This window comes from Octopus bimaculoides, chromosome 1, assembly GCF_046866305.1.
Source record: "Octopus bimaculoides isolate indiv1 chromosome 1, ASM4686630v1, whole genome shotgun sequence".
Taxonomy (NCBI): domain Eukaryota; kingdom Metazoa; phylum Mollusca; class Cephalopoda; order Octopoda; family Octopodidae; genus Octopus; species Octopus bimaculoides.
Window position 1 is genome coordinate 86,247,309 of NC_142928.1, and position 16,000 is coordinate 86,263,308.

The 16,000-nt window shown below is 35.1% G+C and overlaps 1 protein-coding gene across 1 annotated transcript in view; it reads right to left on the bottom strand.

Annotated features, from left to right (window-relative positions):
- LOC106868569 (endoplasmic reticulum disulfide reductase DNAJC10) overlaps positions 1-16,000 on the bottom strand; it is a 65,968-nt gene that overhangs the window by 38,558 nt on the left and 11,410 nt on the right. Inside the window, exons 2-6 of the mRNA XM_089353254.1 lie at positions 8,992-9,311; positions 6,382-6,550; positions 6,242-6,292; positions 3,120-3,205; positions 1,569-1,694 (exon numbers count right to left, since the gene is read on the bottom strand). Coding sequence (XP_089209380.1) covers positions 1,569-1,694; positions 3,120-3,205; positions 6,242-6,292; positions 6,382-6,550; positions 8,992-9,186 — 627 coding nt within the window. The 5' untranslated portion in view covers positions 9,187-9,311. The remainder of the gene's footprint in view (positions 1-1,568; positions 1,695-3,119; positions 3,206-6,241; positions 6,293-6,381; positions 6,551-8,991; positions 9,312-16,000) is intronic.

The following is a 16,000-nucleotide window of genomic DNA, read 5'->3' on the forward strand; positions in this document are numbered from 1 at the left end:
TTTATCACAGAGCTTCAGTACATATCTATATCTCACTAACCTGTGTGTGGTGAACATGTATAGTAATTAAACTGCTACTATGAAAGGATATTAAATATGGAGAAAGCTTAGGAGAAAAAGGGTCTTCCTAATGTGAACCCAAAAGAAAGACCAGCTATCCTAATTGACAGCAATATGATAGAGCAATTAAGGAGATGAAGGCAGGGAAAGGCCCCTAGTCCATCAGGAATCACTGTTGAGATGCTTAAAATATAACTGGTGGAGTATAATACAGCCTAGTCACCTGTATTATTAATTAGGTTTCACAAGAAGGTGCCATTCCCTATAATGCTGGTGGAGCAGCATTATAGTTAACCACTACAACTGAAGTCATCTTCATAGTAAGATGACTGAATAACTGTAAGAGAAGTATTTAGTTAAAAGTAAACCACTGTACTTGGCATTTGTTGACCTGGAGAAACCCTTTGACAGACTCCTTCTCTCAGTGATCTTGTGAGCTCTGAAAAACCTGGGGATAGACAAATGGCTTGTAAGAGCTATATAAGTCATGTAATGTCAGTGAGATAAGAGTAGGCAACAAGTACAGCAATGAATCTAGTGTACAAGTTCACCAGAACTCAGTTCTCACTTCCCCTCCTATTCATCATAGTTATCAAGGCTACAAGAGTTATTTAAAACTCATTGCCCTCAATAACACCTTCATATCAATAACCTCGTTCTATAGCAGAAACTATAGTAAAACTAAAAAAGAAAATCCAAGTGGGGAAGCAAAACCTGAAATCAAAAGATCTTAAAGTTAACCTAGCAAAAACCTAAGTGTTAATAAGCAGGATAACAGACAGGACTCTGCTTCCATCAATTAAATAACCTTGCTTTATATGTAGAAGAAAAGGTGTAGGCAGGAATTCCGTTCAGTGTATCAAGTGCAAATTATAAATATATGAGAGGTACAGCAGAATCACAGGAAGACTAACAAAGAGAATAGTGTTTGTATATGAAAGATGTGCCGGGAAACAAATTTTCTCGAATGCCTGAAAGCTCACTAAAGGTAGTAGATAGTTTCTGTTACCTAAGTGACCTAATTTGCAGTGGAGGAGGAAGTTCTGAAAGTATAGTTGCTTGAATAAGAATAGGATAGAGAAAGTTCAAAGAGCTATTACATCTGTTGGCTGCAAACGGTTTTTGTCTCAGAGTGAAAGGTAGATTGTATGATGATACAAACAGCAATGTACATGATAGTGAGACAATAGACCTGAATGCAGTGGACATGTGAAAACTAAAAAGGAATGAAGTCAGTATGCTCCACTAAATGAGCAATATCAGTATGCATGTACAATAAAGTGCAAATGTATTGAGAGAAAACTTAGATATAAGAGGAATCTTCCAAATGCACATTGGCCAAGGTACCATGCAGTGGGACTGAACCTGAAACTATGTTTTAAAAAGTAATTCATAACCATAAAACCATGCCAGCACCTATTTTCTTTTTAATAATTAGAAACATTCAATTGCTCAAAGACAAAGGAAAGATATATCCTACAGGATAATGGCATTAAAATTTATCTTACTATTGGATAAAGCATTAGGGTTGGATAGGAACGAATTTCTTGCATACGACACAAGTTCCAGTCATCCTGACAATTCACAGCACCAATTCGTAAAACGCCATCAAGTTGTCGAGCAACTTCACGCCACTGAAAGAAAACAGAATCAAATAATAATTTGTATTTATAATTGATATATTCAATTTAATGTTTAACAATGGTTTCTACCATACAAATAAGGTCTGAAATATTAGAGGAAGGAATATTCAATTATACCGACCCCAATATTAGACTACTTTTTTATTTATCGACCCTGAGAGATTGAAAGGAACAGTTGATCTCAGCAGGATTTAAACACAGAAAGTAAAGATCCTAAAAAAATACCACAAAATATTTTTTTATGACAGTCTTAACAATCTGCTAATCCACTGTACCAAATTAGTGTTTTATAATGACATAATTTACAAAAAGTTCAATCGTTTTATAATTCTTCCAGTTTTGGTACAAAGGCCAACAATTCTGAGGGGAGAGGCAAGTTGGTTGCAAGCCTATTTTTATTTTATCAACCCTGGAAGGACGAAAGACAAAGTCAACTTCAGTGGAATTTGAACTCAGAACATAAAGGGTTGGAAGAAGTGCTGCTAAGCATTTTGTCCAATGTATTAATGATTCACCACCTTAATTTAAATAAAAACATTTTAAATGAAAGATTTTTGTTATCACTTTGTACATATACTACTGGCCTCAATAACTTTCTGATTGTCTCTTTGTTCAATTATAGATTGATTGATCCATACATCTTACTTCTTCACCTACAATTCCTTGGATTGGCTGGGGGAGCAGTCCTCTGGCACCTCCTCCATAGGGTCTCTTCAGAAGCAACTGTTATTTGAATTTCAGATTGGATTCCCAAAGCACAACCAACTGAGATTAGGATATTATCCAACCATCTCATTCTTAATCTACCCCTAGATCTCTTGCCAGTTGGCTCAGCTTCAAAACTCTGTTACACTGGTACTCCCAAGAAAGTTTTCCCAGTGCACCCTGCATATCAGCGGAATATCATTGAGACAAGTGAAGAAGTTCAAGTATCATTTTGATGTTTTTCGAATTAATTAAAATTTTAAGATTGAAAGATTATTGCTATCTCATGTAACATTTACAAACCAGTATCATCATCATCATCATCATCATCATTTAATGTCAGTCTCCCACGCTGGCATGGGCTGGACAGTTTGACTGGAGCTGGTAAAGCCAGGGGCTGCACCAGGCTCCATTGTCTTTTTTGACATGGTTTCTATGGCTGAATGCCCATCCTAACACCAACCACTCCATAGAGTGTACTGTATGCTTTTAACATGGCACCAGCACAAGTGCTTTTAATGTGGCACCAGCACTGGTATCGATAAAGCTGTGGTGGACAGGTCCTCGAGTACAGCAGTGCACCAGATATCTTGGCACTTAGTCATCTACACACACACACACATATATATATATATATATATATATATACACATACACACACACAATCATTGTATTTTTGTTGATCAGCTAATGTAACTAAAATAACCTTACCACAGGTGCCAAATGATGACAATGAGAGCAATGAGGTGAGTAATAATTGATGAACCAAATATCTTCAGTGCCCTCAACAGATTGTTCTGAAATAAAATTCAAAATAAATTCAGACTTAAGAAATTGAAAAAGTGGAATTAAAAAAAAATAATACATTTCTCTGACTGTGGCCCAATCCCTAATACCAACATAAAGATTCTAACAAAGGAGCCTCATCATGATCATTTGATCAGCTAGAAATAACAGCCAAATATTCCTCTCAAATCACAATCCAACAACTTAAATAAAGGACATATTAGATAATGTAGTTTTAGATACCCTAAAAAGAAGGGAAGGTTTAGGATAGAACCAGGGGTTTCGTTGACCATAAATGTCCTGGAGCCAAACAACCACAAACAACATGTCAAGATTTTCCGACAATAAATACATAGTACAGTAATTCCAGTTAACTAGACCTTCACTATACAGGAAAATAAATGTATTTCATAGTAGAAAATACATTTTACATCTAATTTTCCAAAAGTTGCCAAAATTATTTCCACTTTCTATGGGACTTTTAAACTCAATCCCATTTAAGCATAATCATCACACCCTATCTCTTCTTCCTAATAGCTTCTTACCACGTTTGTATCAATCTATATTGCAATAATTTTTCATAGCTGCCCTGAAGACAGTCAGAATAGCCCTCATTTTCATTAAATTTGTTCATAGTATGGTGGGAATCTAATTTCAACAGCTATGGCTTGAAAAGTTATTTCAGAAAGTTCTCAATCACATCTATGAAAATAAGCTTATTTACTTACTAAGCACCATAGATCTTGGAATGATACAATTAAAATAGTAATAAACAATTTATCTTACTAAGAGTATAATACTGAATATAAGAATTAAAATACATTTTTTCTACTCTGCTGTAAAATTAAATGGCATTCATTATGCTTAAGCCTACATCACTGAAAATAGTAAAAAATGCTCTAATAAAATACAATTTGAATCGTGATAAAATAAATGAAAATAAAAAAAAAACTTAATCTTCAGTATACTTTTGTTTTTAAAATAAATCATGTCACTATATAAATACATGTCAAATGACAATCAATACATAATAAACATTACCAATAATAGTAGTTGGCAACAGATGTTTAAATACTTTACAGCAAGGAAATATTTTAGTTGCAACATAAGGTGTACTACATGAGATATACTATAATCATTATTAAAATATATTTCAACAAACAAAAATGAGAAATACCAAAGTATCATGGTCATAATCAAAAGTTTAATGTCTGTCATTTCCGTACAGTCACAAACAGGTTAGAAGAACCTCAAAATAGATTTCTTTGTCCTTTGATATCTGTTGCTTTAGCTTTGAAATTTGTTTAGATCAAATATATCTAACCCAAGTCTACCTTAGCATATCAATAGTGTATGTTCTCATACCTAACACATTTTTATCTGCAATATGTTCTTCTTTGTTATGTGCCATGCTGACAGGCAGCAGCAATCATGGATCTCCATGTCCTATCTCACACACAACTGAGCACGTTATCAGGCAATTCTCTCCAAAGCCAGCTGGTTGGCAAGATCATAAAGAAGCTTCTCTCTGTGTCTTACCTGGCTTCTCATTCTTTTTTGCTTCTAACCATTCAACAAATACATCAACAGTGGCAAGTTAACTCAAGTTCAAAGCAGTAGAAAAAAATCTTAAATCAAAATGTATACTTTCAAAGCATCTCTTCCAACTGTTTCTATATAAAAAGAAAATTTGATTTTGACTTATGTTTTTTAAATACGTTTTTTAAATTTATATTTCTTAAGTAAATTGGTCGAGATTGTAGTTTTGATGTGATTGGTAAAATAAACATACAATCATAAATTATCAATATGTTGATTAACAATTCAGTAACAAGGAACAACAAATAACTGAAACTCAACCACCTGTCGGCACTAAACTTCATTACAAACACAACAGTCTCTACAATGTTACCTTCCTTTCAAGAAATAGCAGCCAAATTTTTCTCAAATTACAGTCATCTTAAAAAGAAGTACACAATGAACTATGGACTTCTAGATACACTATGGTTGAAAAGAGGAGAGGATGGTCACAGCTGGAATGCAGTTGAACATAGGTCTACATCATCTATACAATTGGCTGATGGATTAAAATGCTTTGTCATTATACAACCTACTGTCATTTATACTATATGAGTACACTGCATGCATTTTTCTTCACATATTTACTGGCTAGTTTTATGAATGTTTCAGATTCCACAAGCTATTAGCTGTTCCTCACCCTCCCTAAAATATTTCCAATATGAATTCATTACATAAACTTTATGTCCATAACTATTTGCTCCTCCCCTTTTCTGGTCAGAATTAAATCAGTTTGATTCCAAGTAGTGCTTGTCTGAAATTCAAATTAACTGTTCCAACAAGATAAATACATAGATAAACAGCCATGCTTATTCTAAATAAGTGTTTGATATTCAGTTATCAAAGATTGCTATTTTAAGAATATAAGTTAATTAAAATTGAGTCAAAAATGAATAACTCTCTATTGACCTTTTAACACGTACTATTAAGAGGAAGTAAACATTAAATGGATATATCTATTTGGTTCAGAAGGCCGACATCTCTCCTTTACAATACCTTCATATTCTAGCATAGAAAATTCTATGTATCCTATAAGACCCAACTAAAATTGTTATTCTGTGAATGTGGTACAAATCCAGAGGCCTAGTTTACCAACATAATAATGCTAGCAATAACTGCTGCTAATATAAGCACAAGAGAGAATGAAATAGTTAATTATAACTACCCTAGTATATAACAGTTAATATACTTTATTGATCCCTCCAAAAGGACAAAAGGTAGAGTTGGCCTCATTAGGATTTGAATTCAAAATGTAAAGTCCCAAAGCAATTAATAAGAGGCATTTTGTCTGATGCTCTTACAATGCTGTCAATCCACCATCCATAATAATAGGTGTACTAAACAAAATTTATGTGGAAAATGTAAAAGAACTTTTACAAGATGCATAATCAAGAATATTGACTTCTTGAAAGCAATATCAGCTTCACTACATAAAGCCAAGAAAATAGTTTCCATAGGAAAATACTTACCAAAATCAGAAAGACTTAATGTTATAATCTCTGGATCATCATCATATATACCTGGAAGGAGAAAAGAAGTTTTGGTTAGCCAAAAATATAATGTTTGAGTTATAATTTCAGTTAAGCATGTGAAACTTGAAAAAACCTACCAAATTCATCTTGGTAAAAGGACCAACTTTCATAGTGGTGTCCACCATGGAAATCTTCCTTCAAACCATCTTCACCATATGTATCAAACTTTTTCCGTAGCTTATCATCTTTCAACACTTCATAAGCTCTCGTGATTTTCAAGAATTTTTCATGAGCATTAGGATCATCCTAAAAAGAAACATATAACTTTTACTATTTATATCTTTTTATTCATCCATCCATTCTCTCTTCCCACTATTCCTGGGAGGGTCATGGGGATACAATCCCCAGGCACCTCTTCCATAGGGTCCTACAACAAGCAGCCATCATTACGCTTTCCAGATGGATTTCCAAGCATGACCAACTAAGTCTATAGATATTATCCAAACATTTCGTTCTTGGTCTACTCCAAGGTCTCTTGCTGGTTAGCTTGGCTTGAAGAATCCATCTTGCAATTCTTTCTTGCAACATTCTACTCACATAACTGGAGCCATGTAGTGTAATACATCTATTCTGCAGTGAAATCCAGATTTTGTTTCTGATGGGAACTGTTTCACTATCTCCACTAATGCCTTTGAGAAATACAAGACATCACAACTCAAAAGTAAATAAAGAACTGATTATTCATTGATGAAAGCTCAAGTAATTCAGTATTATTCATTTGTCATTCACTTTTTGTATATTCTGGCTGCCCTTCAAACTATAAATCACTCAGTTCTATATTTTTAAGAGATGAGGAATTATGTACATAATTTACATTTGACGGATATTTGTCCTCATCTTGTTTATTGTTAACACAATGTTTCAGCTGATATACCCTCCAGCCTTCATCAGGTGTCTTAGGGAAAATTTCGAACCTGGGTTCCCATTCCTAAGGTATTTTTTCATTGTTGTTGTTATTATTATTATTATTATCATTATTCTTCAGGTCACTGCCTGGTATCGAACTCAGAATCGTGGAGTTAGTAGCCCGTGCTCTTAACCACTATGCCATATGCCGGTGAGCAATTATGGAGTGAATTTTAGGGCTTATAAATCCTATCCTTCCTTAATACTGGTTCCCATATGCTATTCATGGAATTATCACTCTGTAGTCTTTCGATAGCGAACTTTTCTTCCTTAGTGATGGTTGGTTTGGGAAGTTTCGCTTTTTCCAGTACCTGTCTCACTTTCCACCTTAGCTCATCTCCCTGAGCTTTTGGTATCTTTATGGCTATCTCTTCAATAGGGGCTATTGTGTCCAAGTATGGAATGCGACTTTTCTAGATCTTGTTGGATTCTCTTTCTATCATCATCTCTGGTTATTTTCCTAAGCAATGAAGATAACCTCTCTTTCATTTCGTTATTTAGTTGATGTTTTTTCCAACGGTTATAATGGATACTCTCACGGACGAGGGCATGTCCTGCCCTTTCCGCTACTCTTTAAGCTTTATATAAATCCACTGGTGTCATTATATTCAAGCCAGGTGGTATTAGTTTTGAGTCTCTACATCTACACAAGAAAGTTAGATGATTTGAAAGCCGAGCTAGTTTTTGATGGAGTTTCTCTATATGTCTCCATTGAAGTCTAATGTCGGCTCCGTACCGATTAGATAATACAGCTCTATATTTAAGAGATGAGGAATTATGTACATTATTTACATTTGACGGATATTTGTCCTCCTCCTTAGCAGCAGCAGCAGCAGCACCGCCGCCACCACCACCAAAGAAAAAAAACCTTAGGAATGAGAACCCAGGTTCGAAATTTCCCCAAGACACCTGATGAAAGCTGGAGAGTATATCAGCCAAAACGTGTTAACAACAAACAAGATAAGGACAAATATCCGTCAAATGTAAATAACATATACAAATCATTCAGTTGTAAAGTTGACAAATGTACAACAAATTTCATGCTTTAACATAATAATGATCTTTAGTATTCATTAGTATCGACAGGTTTAAAATGATTGAATATATATATTAACACTGGCAACTACTGATAATATCAAGTTTGCAGAATGGCTGACTGTATAATGCATTCTATCAACTCATACAATGAAAGACATTTCATGGAGTATCTTATAGGTCTTGGTTGACTAAGATATCAGAAGAGGTAACAGATTTTCTGAGAATGTTACTTGTGATAGACAAGTATCATATCAAAGAGAGGATTTACTTTTTAACCAGCTAACATTTCAAAACTAAAGTAAAAACGAGCACCTATGAACCACTGAGGGCTCTCAAAGGTTAATCAGTTTGTGTCTTTTTACTTTTAGTGTTTTTAAATTATGTAAAATAGCTTTATCATCATCATCATCATCATCGTTTAACGTCCACTTTCCATGCTAGCATGGGTTGGACGATTTGACTGAGGACTGGTGAAACCGGATGGCAACACCAGGCTCCAATCTAATTTGGCAGAGTTTCTACAGCTGGATGCCCTTCCTAACGCCAACCACTCAGAGAGTGTAGTGGGTGCTTTTACGTGTCACCCGCACGAAAACGGCCACGCTCGAAATGGTGTCTTTTATGTGCCACCCGCACAAGCCAGTCCAGGGGCACTGACAACGATCTCACTCGAAAATCCTACGGGAGCCAGTCAGGCGGTTATGCATTTTAAATGATAATGAAACAGTTTATAGAATACTCACAGTCTTTTTATCAGGATGTTCATTGACTGCCAATTTCTTGAATGCTTGCCGAATCTCTTTCTGACTAGCTGATCGAGAAACTTTCAAAATTTCATAATAATCTACATTGGCTATCACTGGCGAAAGTAAAGAAAAGCAGAAAAAGACAACCAAGATATTGAAAGAGCACGAAGGGTTTTCCATACAATTAAACATTACCAGAATTCTTAGAATGTGTAGGGAGGTCAGGAATCCAAAGTAACAGAGATATTATTTCAGATGTAAATATGACTTTGTTTGAGACATGGACAGTAACTTCCCACTGGGACTTGCGTGCTGATCTGAAATTAACAAAATGGAAAAATAATTATTTTACATAAAGGCATTCACATGAAATAAAGATTATAAAGAAAATATTCAGAAAAATTATCATTATTATAATGTCCATTTTCCCATGAGAAAATGAGTTAGATGTGTTTACAGAATAACTTACAACCATTCCTCTCAATTTTATTATGCAGTCTGTGAGTTCAGCCACCAGTATCTGTCTCAATACTATAACACATGTCTTCATTAATAATCAAGGTATTCTGAACAGCCAGATATTGACTGAATCAGATATAATTTAATGAATTTGTAATGTATTTTATCTTCTGTTTACAAAGGCCAATTAGCAATATTTTCCATAGTAAATGAAGTATGAATTAGGACAGCTAACATTAGGCCTCACCGAGGCAATGACTTGTGACTGAGACCTTTGGAAATATGCTGTGCATGAGAAGACCCAGCAAGCCAAGTGAGACCATAATACAAGGCCTCTGCCAAAGGTGTAGCCAGCCCACTTATGCGTACCTTTCTTTCATTGAACACTAAACTCCACTAGCGAAGACCTGTTGAGGAAAGTGAAATCGAAATCAAACTAAATTCGATGACTGGCACCCATGCCAACGTCTCCTTCATTGGACACTAAACTCGGCTTGTGAAGACCTGTTGGGGCAAGTGAAAGCGAAATCGTGACAGCACCTGTACCAGTAGAGCGCTAAGAGCACCATCCGAGCGTGATCCTTGCTAGAGCAGCTGTCTGGCCTCCGCGCCAGTGGCACATAAATAACACCATTTGAGCGTAATCATTACCAGCATTGCCTTACTGGCACTTGTGCTAGTGGCACGTGAAAAGACATTTGAACAAGGTCATTGCCAGTGCCGCTGGACTGGCTCCTGTGCAGGTGGCACATAAAATACACCATTTTGAGCGTGGCCATTGCCAGTACCGCCTGACTGGCCTTCGTGCCGGAGGCACGTAAAAGCACCCACTACACTCTCAGAGTGGTTGGCATTAGGAAGGGCATCCAGCTGTAGAAACTCTGCCAAATCAGATTGGAGCCTAGCGTAGCCATCTGGTTCACCAGTCCTCAGTCAAATCGTCCAACCCATGCTAGCATGGAAAGCGGACGCTAAAGGATGATGAACATTGGCAATTTGTTTTGACAAAGACCTGATAAATTAAAAGCAATCAGGCAATGAAAGTGATCAATTCAAAATAATAATAAAGTTTTATATACATTTCCATAATAAAAAGAAAAACTATGATGTTCTGCATATAGTTCACTGACAAACTGACACATATTATTTATTCTTTTGTGCTTGTACAAACACTGCTGTTTAAGGATTCAACTACAAACAATGCAATGCCAACTTGGTATTCATCAAAACTAACACAGGACAAGACAAACCTATATCAGACATAGAAAATTTTTAAATGATAATAATAGTTTGAAATTTTGGCACAAAGACAGTAATTTTAAGGGAGCAGGTAAGTCAATTACATCATCCCCAGTGTTCAACTGATACTTATTTTATCAATCCCAAAAGGATGAAAGACAAAGACAACATTAGGGGAATGTGAACTTCAGAACATTAAGACAGATGAAATGCTGTAAAGCATTTTGCCACATTATTATCATTATTAATAATAATGATAATAATGGTTTCAGATTTTGGCTCAAGGCCAGAAAGTTTGGGAGTCAATTATTTCAACCACAGTGTTAAACTGGTACTTATTTTATCAACCTCAAAAGGATGAAAAGTCAACTTTGGTGGAATTTGAACTCAGAACGTAAAGATAGACAAAATGCCACTAAGCATTTTGCTTGGCATGCTAATGATTCTGCCAGCTTGCAATGATAATAAGGGTTTTTTATTTTTTATTGGTTGACTGGTTATAAGGCCAATTTTTTTTATTATGAGAAAGTCAGCCTCATTATATTACTGGTACTTATTTTACAGATCCAGCTAATGTTCTTCAAAAACATGTATATGTTATTTCTCTGCTCTCTGTCACTTAAAATCTTATATCAATAAGTATACAAAAAAACAGATAAACAAGTAACATGAAAGCAAGACTAGTACCTTTACTTTTCATTAGAAATCTTACTGATCTGAGTTCAAATCATTCCAGAACTGAGTTTAATTTTCATTTGATCAGAGTTCAATAAGATAAATACCAGCAATATTTTTCAGCTAACTCAAAGACAATCACACACCCATTTGAAAACAAAACTGGCTTTATGCCTATTCACAATAAATCAATATGGTTTCAATTCTGGAAGTGTTAGTGTTTTACACTGGAAGTGTGTGGTTTGTTAATAGGGTGGAAATTAGGCATTCTTCCCATAAGGATGTTTGTCAAAATACGTAACAAAACTGGTTTTATTTGCAAACCATCTGATTATTAGTAATTTTCAGATTTAGCTTCATTATACATTTACATATATATGCATATAATAATCAATTAAAGAAACAGAAGATGGATTTAGTATTGGTCTTTATTTTGTATGACGATCATTTCAACCCATCCTGTGAGTGTCCCTTATGAGTGGGATTTTATGCATCATGTTGTGTTGCATCAATTTCACAGTCTGGGTCATATCAGGTACTACAAAATTGATACAACACAACATGATGCATAAAATCCCACTCATAAAGGACACTCGCAGGATGGGTTGAAACAATCATTGTATAAAATAAAGCCCAATACCAAATCCAGCTTCTGTTTCCTTAATCGATTATTATTTCAACTAATGCTGCAGAATTCCTGAAGTAGATCCAATGGAAATATACCCCAACTGCAGATGACACCAGGTAGCCTAAACCATGCCAGTGCTTTACTTTACACATCAATACACTAATTGACATATACCCATTAATCCAAAATATTACACACAAACATATATATATAATACATATATATATATATATATATATATATATAAATGAATGTTTGTATCTGTTTGCCTTGACATTGCATAAAAGTTGTCAATTAGTGTCCAGGTCACACAAGCAATGCCATTCATTTCCTGTAGCCTATGAGAACATGTCCAACAATCGGGAAATATTACCTTGCTTGCAAACAGCATCCAGTCATAGAAAATCTACACCAACAAATTAATCTGACCCATGCAAGCAGAGAAAAGTGGATGTTAAATTGTGGTAGTGGTGGGGGGAATCATCATCATCATCTAACATCCATTTTTCCATTTTCCAGACAAATTTGTTGAAGCAGATTTTCTGTGGCTGGATGCCCTTCCTGACACCAATCTTCACCAGTTTCCAAGCAAAGTAATATTTCCCCATGACCATGGCATGTGTTTCATAGAAGACTAGAAATGACATCACTTGTATAGTGGTGATCCTGTGATGTTAAGACAAGAGTACGCACACACACACACACACATTTATATACAATGGATTTCTTCCAGTTACCATCTATGAAATCCACTCACAAGGCATTAGTTGGCCCAAGGCTAAAACAGAAAACACTCAACCAAGGTGTCTGTCACGCAATGGTATTGAACCTGAGATTACATAGTTAGGAAGCAAGCTTGTTTATCCCACAGCCACACTTGTGCCTAACTGATGATACTATTGGCATTAATTGGTGAAATTTCTGATCTTTATTTTATTGATTCCAATGTTAGTTCCAGCAATTGAACTCAGAACAGTGACTACTTTGCTAAAACATCTGAAAGAAATGTAATCAGCATAAAAATAACCTTGAAAAACAAATAAAATAAAAACGATTTATATATATATATATATATATATATATATATATATATATATATATATATATATATATATATATATATAGGTGCAGGCATGACAGTGTAATTAAAAGCTTGCTTCACAACTATATGGTTTTGAGTTCAGTCATACTGTGTGACATCTTGGGCAACTGTCTTATACTATTACCTTAGGCTGGCTAAAGTCTTTTTAGCAGATTTGGGAGATGGGAACTGAAAGAAGCTCATCATTTCATCATTATCATCATTTAACATCCGCTGTCATGGGTTAGGCGATTTGGCTGGAACAGATATGTCAGAGAGCTGCACCAGGTTCCAGTCTGATTTGGCATGGTTCCTATGGCTGGTTTTTATGTGACACTGGCATCAGCCACAACTACAGTTTAACCTGGTTTGATGAGTCTTGTGTGTGTGTGTGTGTGTGTGATTCCCCCCGCCCCACCACTTACCAACTGGTGTTGGTGTGTTTACATCCTTGTAACTTAGTGGTTCAGCAAAAGATACTGACAGAATAAGTAGTGCCTTGAAGTATTTTTAGCTGAATGAATTGACTAAAAATTCTTCAAAGCAATCCCCCAGCATGGCTGCAATCAAATGACTGAAACAAGTAAAGGATAAAAAAAAAGATATCAAAAATAATTTTTTTTGTTTTTTTAATTGCTTCCCCAGAGGAGGAAAAGCAGTAACCATGATCTTTATGACAGATAGCATATGGGGGTTTTTATCACTAATAGCATGTGTTGGCACTCCGTCGAGGGTTCCAGTTGATCAGATCAACGGAACAGCCTGCTCGTGAAATTAACATGCAAGTGGCTGAGCACTCCACAGACACGTGTACCCTTAACGTAGTTCTCAGGGATATTCAGCGTGACACAGTGTGACAAGGCTGACCCTTTGAATGACAGGCACAACAGATACAGGAAGAGTGAGAGAAAGTTGTGGTGAAAGAGTACAGCAGGGTTCGCCACCATCCCCTGCCGGAGCCTCGTGGAGCTTTAGGTGTTTTCGCTCAATAAACACTCACAATGCCCGGTCTGGGAATCGAAACCGCGATCCTATGACCACGAGTCCACTGCCCTAACCACTGGGCCATTGCGCCTCCACGACTAATAGCATATGGAAAGAGTAATCCTCAGCCCAGAGAACTGGCTTGAATGCTTTTAACAATGGGGACTCTACTAAAGACCCGAGGTTACCAGACAGTGTTATATTAGGTGACAGATTAAGTCAACCACTCAAGAACAGTAACAATTGAATATCAAATGGCAAAGAAATTGGCAATCTTTTGGTTAAAGTAACCCAATAATGAAGGAGTTTGATTGGTAATTTCTGTACACAGGTTTATGTTTTGTGTATATACTATGTGTTTGTGTGTATGTGTATATATATATATATGTTTGTGTAAGTACTATGTTTATGTATTTTTTGTGTAAATATGTATGTGTTTATGTTAGTATGTACGTATATTTGCGTAAGTATATGTATGTGTTTATGTGCGTGTATGTATGGGTATACACAAATATACATACATATGCACTCTTGGAGTGGTTGGCGTTAGGAAGGGCATCCAGCTGTAGAAACTCTGCCAAATCAGATTGGAGCCTGGTGTAGCCATCTGGTTCACCAGTCCTCAATCAAATCGTCCAACCCATGCTAGCATGGAAAGCGGACGTTAAACGATGATGATGATGATGCACGAACGCATGATACATACACAAAAGATACATAAATATAAGCAATTCAGCTGAAAAAAAATTAAAGAAACAAAAATTTTGTACAGAAATTGCCAAACAAACACTTTCATTATTGTGCTACTTTAACCAAATGATTGCCAAGAAATCTCTTTAGATAAGAAACTCTTTTGTTTCTTTACTGACAGTAACTGACAAAATTTACTTGCAAAAAAAAAAAAAAAATGTTCCTGTCTACTAAGTATGTGGATACAAAAATATGTGGAAACAAACTGAAAGAAGAAAAAAAAAGATTGCATTTAACCTTTTTTCTTTTATATCTCCATTGAAATACACTGCCTTTGTTTTAATTAATTTTGAAATTAATTAAGAATTTTATAAAATAAGCTTGTCATTATTAAACTGGTATTTAGAACATTAACATAAAATTTTGACAGGCTTCGACTTAGATCACTTTGAAACCTAAAATTTATTTCACAGAACCAGAGATAGTTTCAGGTGCGTTGGAATAAAAAAAAAAAAGTTAAACTGCAGAGCATTAGATAAACCAATGACAGAGCCTCTACTGTCACTTGGCCTGATGGAAAAAAAAAACCTCCATCAAATCATCTCCTACTCTCTTAAAAAAGAGAGTCACATCTGATAGCAATTGTCACATCACTAATGCTTTTGATCATAGGTGTCCTCAATCAGGACTAACTTATGGTTAAACAACAACAACAACAAACAGGAAATTAAAGAAATATTTCACAATTCACAAAGTGTTAGAGCTTGTACAGGAAATGTTAGGAACATCCCAACCCCCGCTGTCAAAATTGAAAAGTAAAGGACAGCAACAAGTATGTCAGTTGTAATGAATTAATTGGTGAACTAACATTATACAATATTGATTGTGTATATATATATATATATATATATATATATATATATATATATATATAAGTATGCTAACCACTAGTTGAAATTGATATTATTTAATAATATTAGTTTCTATTCTTATTATTTAATTTCATATATCTGTGTTCTCTAGCCAGTTGATTCACTGCTGAATATAATTAATTTGCAGTTATTTTCTGGTTTAACGCGCTAGTACAAGGGGATTAGAATCGAAGTTTAAATACATGATATTGGAACTCTATTCATGTGTATAATTATTGAATTGTTCATGTTAGGAATGGAATTAAGTGCTATGTTTATTTCTTTTCTAAGTTGAGAACACGGATTTAGTGTTAAGATCGTTTGACGTTTATTTTTAGC